This window comes from Typha latifolia, chromosome 14 (genome assembly GCF_019914945.1).
Source record: "Typha latifolia isolate L0001 chromosome 14, TyphaL0001v2, whole genome shotgun sequence".
NCBI lineage: Eukaryota > Viridiplantae > Streptophyta > Magnoliopsida > Poales > Typhaceae > Typha > Typha latifolia.
Window position 1 is genome coordinate 4620871 of NC_133099.1, and position 8024 is coordinate 4628894.

The following is an 8024-nucleotide window of genomic DNA, read 5'->3' on the forward strand; positions in this document are numbered from 1 at the left end:
GCTTAAAATTACTTTAATTTTAAATAATTATTTTTTGTACCAAATCAATCTATATACTTATAACTAAAATAAGGCTATTAAAATTGTCGTCCAATTTAATAGTCTGTCGGACTAACTTCCAGAAGTACTCAAGCGAGTTCAATTCCCTCCTCCTTTTCTTATATTATATAGACCAAAATTTTCTCTCTCCGCTAGTTTTCTTCCTAAAACAATGGCAACGGTGTATTACATTCTCCCCCTGCAAGTGAATAAAATGTATTTTCTCCTAATATCAATCTGTCATGCTCAAAAAGACACAATCAATCGTATTATACTAGGCCTGAAAATGATTAGGCTATTATGATAAAATATCAGGAATTTGCCTGCCAAATGTGCTCCCAAAACAGCACTAACTTATCGATAACATTAATCTAAAATTGCCAACCCTTTATTCTCCAACAAAAAAATAAAAAAGAACAAACATAAAACTAAGATTTCACATGCATCTAGAACGTTATAGGGATTAAACCATCGTTCTATAGTTAATAACAGATAAACAGGAAGCATTTTAGGGTTCTCACTTCTCTTTATCCCAACATACAAATCCTCAAAGTAATCCAATTAAGCGAGGTTGTTCTGAACTGCACCAATAACCTTCTACCTTATACAAAGTACAAAGTCTCCAATTGAGATACCACTTATTTGCTATTATAATCAAAGTGCCTTTGTCACAAGTAAGTGTATTTCTCTGCAAAAAAGAAAAAAAAAAAGAAAGTTCTTTATAGTAGTATCATGTATTAATGTTAATATAAATAGAGAAGAAAGAAATAGGGTAAAGATGACTTTCTAAAAAAAAGGGAATCCAAATTGGAAGACAATTTGAGATACTGCCAGAAGATGAAGAAAACAAAGATAAGCAAAGTATTCGTTGTCAAAGAGGGGAAATATTTATCTGCTGAACTTGGCAAATAAGTAGAATGTGGAAACTTATGGAACGTCTGTGGAAGCATATCAAAAGAAAATTGGATATTTTAAATAGCTATTGATATGCTATTATAGAAGTCATGTTAGGTAGTTTCAGCTAAAAAGTTTTTTTTAGGCGTATAAGCAATGGCTGCATATAAATGCAATTTCAAGAAGAATGAAATCTTCATAGAAGCAAAACACCATCAAAAGAGAAGGAACCACAAGTACTTTAGCATCCTTTTTATTGTTATAGTGCAACTCCACTTCCAAAACTTTGCATGCCTTCAAGTTCATTTATAACATTTAGAACAAGCAAGCATACAGGAAATCATATAATGATTATAGTAAGTATAACTGCAAAAATAAGATACATTCATCATTGCCTCCTTATAATTTCAATCTTGAACTGACACCCATGTAAGGGTAGACCTACCAGAATATTCAGTTGTACCAAAGTTTCGAACTTCCATTGTGTTAGTCAAGAATGACATATAATCCAATGAGTGATGTTCTACCTTTGTGCAAATTACAAAACAAACAAAAACATTGACAACCTAGATTTGGACACCAGATAGCATGAAGAAAGAAAGGGTAACTGCCTTGTTTATCTTCCTCACCTTCAACAAGAATGGGAACCTAAATAAAATTATGACCTCTTCCTCAAAATTTTGACATGCCGCAAAGCTCCACCAAATGTGGATGGCAACTAGTAGAACAAAGGCTCTATATACGCTCTCCATGTGACCTCCTTTACATTTCTTGTTCTTGTTATGTTCCAGAGGCAATCTTTTTCAAACGTGGAAATCTTGTGTTTGCCTATTACATGGTAGACAATATATGGAGTGGTTAGTCCACCATTACATTTAAAATGTTCATAATGAGAGGGTTTATACTAACAGTGCACAAAGTGATGCAAGTCTTTTTGATAGTGACTCATGAACCAAAAAACCAAGAACTGGAAACAAAAAGTGCTTGTATCTAATCTGTCTTAAAAGGTCCTAAGAAGAACGGGGAAGAAAGTAATCAGAACTAGAAAAGATAACATAGATCAGCAAAACAGCGCATGATGAGACGGAATATAGCCCAACACCCAAGTGTGAAAAACATGTGTGAGAGATTGTCCATCCTTTCATCTCAAACATTAGGAAGATATGTTATCCAAATCTATTGTTTTTCAACGTAAATTTAGTTCAACGATCCTCAGTTTCTGATATTGATTCGGGGAAAGAGATTAATGTGGCAGATGTGGAATGGGAGGGAGTGGTGTTTGAAGTTCTGAAGAAATATTGGATGACAGTTTTTGGAAGGAGGATAGAATTGCTGAAGTTTTTGCAAGATACTGAGACCACCAGAGACAACAGGGAGGATGAGGCGAAGTGGTGATCTGATTCCGAAAGGAATCCACACTGTTAATTCCTTCCATATATTTTCAAATACAGGGGTTAAATGCCAAGGTCTTAAGGTGAGTATCTAACAATAAAATCCTTATCATGGATAATTTGATCTAGGGAAAACATGTGTGTTTTCTGTGGCAAGCCTGAGATTATTCATCACTTGTTCTTAAAATGTCTGGCTGCAAAACAGAATTTGGTATTGGCGCTCTTCTTCAAATTTCAGGATAAACCTAGGAGATATTGGATATTAGTTTGTCTGCATGTCTTTTGGGTTGTACAAAATTAAAGAAATAGGCATACTTTTGTAACAATAGAGGGAAAATCAAGGAAGGTTTGGTCCAGCTGTCGGGGTATCCAATCATTTCCATTATCTTGGTTATCATGGGTAGGTCAACAGGGTGAGGATGCTGTTACAAATGCCAAGATGGTTTCTCCAGGACAGCTATTTAGGAGGATTTACTTATTGTGAAGGAGGAAGCTGTAGGCCATTAGTGGAGATGGTTTCTCCTTTCTGGTGTTTTATTTGTTGACTTCTAATGTATCGTAACGGAAGCTGGTTTATGTTTCGTAAACAAAAGTTTAATTTTGTACTGGCAGAAAGATATTACATTTCAAATGCCTTCTTTGGTAAACTAAGTCCAGTGTCTCTGTTCTTGGTTTCTATTAGAAGATACATACCTAACTGTCAAAAAGAAAACCAACCACAGTTTGAGAAGAACTCAAATATGGACAAGAGCTCTTAGAAACTTACTAGGTGAAACGTCCTACATAATGAAAAATCTTTAAATCCAATTCAGGACACCATAGGTTTCTGTCCAATGTATCCCCATTCTAAGTGTTCAATGCTAAGATTTATCTTGCATATGTGAACCACTCAGTTGCTTTTTATGAAGTGAAACTCTAGTTTGCTATAGACAAAAGTGGTCCTTTCCTCTTCAAAAGACATGCTTCATTCTATCTTGCATCTTATCTTGGACCTTTCTTCACCTTATTATCTGCATTACTTTTATAGTTAAGATGTTTGCAATAGCTGGTTTATCCTTTTGAAATGCATATCATTGTCCTTAAGCCCAAACTAATGCATAATGCAACAAAGATCATTAGATTTTTCTCTGCATTCCTAGAATCAGAGATCTATAACATAAAAATTTATAGTATCACTTCATTGTTAAAAATAACTAAATTTGTTACAATTATGAGACTAACTCATAAAAATTGTCAAATAAAATACAAGAAATGATGTGTATGCTACACATGAAATTCAAAAGAGATAAAATTATTCTAACAAATTTTAGCAAATCACAAATGAATCTAATAGCAACACATAGAATTGATATTTTCACATCCAATAGTTCCAAAATTATCAATCCTCAACTTCTACAATGAATATATTTTCACATTATCAAAAGGTGTCTATTTCTAATATCAGGCGGATCATTTTTCACCATTATAACAACATCAACCACAACACGCAGCAAGATCCAAAATTTATAGGTCCAACCATCGGCAATAACATTAAATCGATAAGAAACACAATTTTTCCTAGCTTTCCAATAACGTCAGATCATAAATGTAACAACTTCTTTATCAAAAAGTAAAAGGAAAGTGAAACCTAGCGATAAGCCAAAAAGGTCTCCATTTTAATATCAAATGGGCCAATCTTAAACCAACATAGACCACAACACAATCAGCAAGACCAGAACTTCACAGGTACAACATCCAATACTACACCACAACAAGTAAATCGAACAAATCTCCATCCAAAGACATCAGATCCCGACTCCCAAACCACCAAATTGCAATTCGCTTCATGAATTGAAAAGAAAAAGCGAACCTTAGCGGGGCAACAAATCAGATCAATTCACTTGGCGACCATTCGCTGGATGAATTCCTCGTATCTTATGGTCCCGTCGGGCGAGACATCAACCTCCCGGATCCATTCGTCGAACTCAGCGGGATCGAGCTTCTCGCCGATGGAGGTAAGGACGTGGCGGAGGTCGGCGACGGCGACTACGCCGGTGGCGTCCTTGTCGAGGACGCGGAAGGCGTCGCGCAAGGGGCGGTCGAAGGGCTCGGGGCGGAGGTGGGCGCGCATGAGCTCGAGAAAGCGGGGAAAGTCGAAGGGGGCGGTCAAGTTCTCCGTGGCCGCGATCTCCTTCAGCTGCGCCTGGGTAGGGTTACCGCCCAGGGAGCGCATCAAGATTCCAAGCTCCGAAGGGGCGATCCGGCCATCGCCGTCGGTGTCGAAGAGGGAGAAAGCCTCGCGCATCGACGCGATCTGATCGTCGGTCAGATCCTTCCCCATTCTCTCTCTCTTTCCCTATTCTCTCTCTTTCGGGTATAATTTCTTTTTGTACAAAACGCACAAGCATGGGTGGAAAGTGGAAACGTGAATAGGTTCGAAACGGGTCGGATTTTAGTAGATTCTTCTCTTCATCCATTTTCCTTGACAGAGGTGTACCATCTTTTATTTGCTTATCATTTCTATTAAAAGAAAAAACTTTATTTTTTTATTACTACTTCTTTTGGGGCATGTACCTGATGATTATATTTTACTTATCTTATGCTACTCACCTAGGATTAACTTGATTGTCAAAATATATACCTCATTTGTTTGACTTGCTTGATCAAGTTTGACTTTCTCTGGTACATTTTTGAAAATCAAACTTGATATGCTATACCATTGCATGTATTTTTCTTAGCCATAAACTTCATATGTCAGAATTATTAAATTGCTGAAATTTATAGATGAAAATTGGTTTGGGATTTGATTTGATTATTGTGTGTCAAATTGGTTTCATATTTTACACACTTGTTTTTTTATCTTTTTTCGCTTTGGCCCAAATGATTCTTTTGTAAATTTAGTATAAAATATGATGATAATGCTTTGTTGCATCCTTTTAAAGTTTTCATTGTGCTCACATCTGTTGCGTCCTTTTAAAGTTTCCATGTTGTGCCCATATCTCCCTCACCTGTCATGACCAAAATTTTGATAGCTTCGACTTTGGCAAAGTGGTTGCTGCTCGTCTCGTACTCCGGGATAGTGATGCTCAAAAAGCCTCAGAGTCCAACCTAATAAAATAAAATTATAGTTAGTCCCAAGCCCACTTTGGACCGCCCCAACTTAGCCTGAAAGTCTATTAGATTCGCTCAGGGTCAAGCTATGTCCTAACCCTATCAGGCTCGAGCCCATCCACTAAGACCCATATAATGGCCCATCTTATGAGTTTAAGCCTATCCGCCCATATTTGTTTAACCCATGCTTATTAGATTAAAATTTAATAAATTCTTTAAATATTATTTGAATATATATATATATATATATATTTCTGAAACGTTAAATATATGTTTCTATTACTATGCTCATTATAGAGCATTAGCAACGGTTACAAAATTTGATTGTGACTAGCTTGGTCGAGATTGAAGATAATTATGGAAAAAAAATTGAATCATATAAAAAACACAATTCTAGATATTTAGAAAAATTTTTACCATACAAAAATATTTCTTTCCAAATATTTAGATTCAATTAGACATGGTATGTCCATCCGCTCATAATTGGTCTATCCAATAACATGGGCATAGATTGGACTGCGTCTAAAAACTTGAACCTAGACTCAGTCCAATACTAGTTTAGTAATGGACTAGGCCAGACTTTGTCAAGCTCGAGCCTAATCTTATTTTGTCTTGGCCAAGCTTGACCCGGTCAATGAGCACCCCAACTCCAAGAGCTTCTCAACAGCGGCCAGAGTGGCATTGAGATCATTAACCACCTCGGGCTATTAGTTTTTCTGAGCACTCACTATTGCAACTCATCGAAGAAATATAATAGGTGATCTTCTTTGTTATATTTGAGATGGATAGCATCAAGCAGGTGAACTCTTTAGCATAGTCTTTAAGAGTCCTACTATGTTTTAGCTTTCTCAAGTATTTTCAAGCCAAGAACTTATACATTCAAGGAAGAATTGTTCCTTAATCTTGCACTCCAAGTCCTCCCAAGAGTCAATTCGACAAAGACCATTATCAATCTTTGTAGCCCATTGATGCCACTGTAGTATAACATCATTGATGAAATATATGGTCATTGTTTGGACTTTCTCATCTTCGTCTGCAAGCCGTGTGGTTTTGATGTAGTGCTCCATGTTCCATAGGAAGTTTTTAACTTTCTTGGCACTGCGCACGCCTCTAAAAGTATGAGTTTTAGGGATGTGCAATCTAGGTGCATCCCTTGTGGGTGATCCTCCAAGTGCAATAGCCCTCTCAAGGAGAGTGGCCTTATTTTGTAGCTCCTTAAAGTTAGGTGTTTTAGCAACTGTTTCATCAATTTGTCAAGTGAGCTCTGCTCTAATCTTACTAACTAAGCTTGGCAATGCCCACGGCCACTTGGACACTTTCTTCCACAACTCGCATATTCTCTTTGAAGCCGATTTTAAGTGTAACATCCCTAAAACAAATTGGGCGTGCGCATGATCGACATGTGCACCACTTTCCTTTTTTCCCCTTCCCCCTTCTTCTTCTTTCTTCTTCCTTCTTCCTTCTCCTTGCTAGTGGCCTTTAGCCCATTTCACGAGCCGCCACTAGACTCGCCGACCTTTCTGATCAAGGCGTCGAAGTTTCTTCATTCTCTAGGTAAGTTTAATTAATTTATTATTTAATCTAGCTGGCCAGTGGCCTCATCCCTACCACGTTGGTCCGTTAAGTGTCCACTCATCCTCTTCTTTTCAGTGGCGACTTTAGTGGGCTGTTCTTGCCTAGGGTGGAGGCTACACATGGTAGCCTCCCCTCATCAGGTTTTGGGTGGAATTTCAACCACCTCCATCGCTGGCTTGGCTACCCTAGCAGGTGGGCTTCCTTTTGGCTGGCTTCGGCTTGCTGAGGGGAAGGTTTTGGTAGGTTTGATTAGGACTACCCGCGGTCGATACCATCGGTAGCTCCCTAACTCCATCGGCAGGTGGTTTGGTGGGTTGTGAGTGGTCATTGGCCTCTCTATCAATTAGTCGACATTGTGGGTGCTTATCTTTGAGACTAGGTGTCGATCGACGTGTTGGCCTAGCTACCGGCAGCCCCTTCCCCCTCCTCGTTTAGGCTAGGTTGAGGAGGTGGGGATAGGAGTTGGCTAGGCTAAGCCCATCCTTGGGTTGCTTGCGGGTGGGCTACGACCCAACCCTTGTGGGGCTTGGGTTGCTTGCAGGTGGGCTACGACCCAACCCTTGTAGGGCTTGGGTTGCGTGCAGCCCAACCCAAGGTGGGGATAGATTAGGCTGTGGCTCAACCCATATTGTTGGTGGGTTAGATTGTAGTCCAACCAAATTTATTGGCTGGGTTGGGCTGCCAACCAACCAAGCATGTGGTGGGCTAGGTTATGTGTGGCCTAACCTAGGTTGGTGGTGGGTTGGGCTACAGCCCAGCCCATGTTGTTTGGGGATTGGGTTACAGTCCAACCCATGTGTTGTGTGGGTTAGACTACGGCCCAATCCAAATGATTTTTTTTGTTAAGTTTGGGCTTGGGCCTAGTGTTGATGGGTTTATATTATGGTTTTGGGTTGGTTGCAACACAGCCCATTGCTTGGGCTTTGGGCTAACCCAAATGGGTTAATTATTTCCTAATCTATTCTTATTTGCTTTAATCATTTTATTTAATTAATTATGTCAAACTTGAACTCTAGCTATTAATTATTTTTAGAA

General features: G+C 38.6%; 1 protein-coding gene across 2 annotated transcripts; it reads right to left on the reverse strand.

The window, feature by feature from the left end:
* Positions 1–405: 405 nt before the first annotated feature.
* On the reverse strand, positions 406–4701 carry LOC140800709 (probable calcium-binding protein CML7). Of its 2 annotated transcripts, none has more exons than XM_073155501.1 (2): positions 4174–4701; positions 406–727 (listed from the first exon to the last, which is right to left on the reverse strand). In XM_073155501.1, exon 1 carries the CDS (start codon positions 4642–4644, stop codon positions 4201–4203), a length of 444 nt encoding a protein of 147 aa, XP_073011602.1. In that variant the 5' UTR covers positions 4645–4701; the 3' UTR covers positions 406–727; positions 4174–4200. The 2 variants fall into 2 exon arrangements, with proteins under 2 accessions (XP_073011602.1, XP_073011603.1); XM_073155502.1 differs by lacking the exon at positions 406–727 and adding an exon at positions 1265–1761.
* Positions 4702–8024: the final 3323 nt, after the last annotated feature.

Excerpts from the sequence above, each read along its gene's own strand:
- LOC140800709 (XM_073155501.1), bottom strand. The coding sequence starts at position 4,644 with ATGGGGAAGGATCTGACCGACGATCAGATCGCGTCGATGCGCGAGGCT.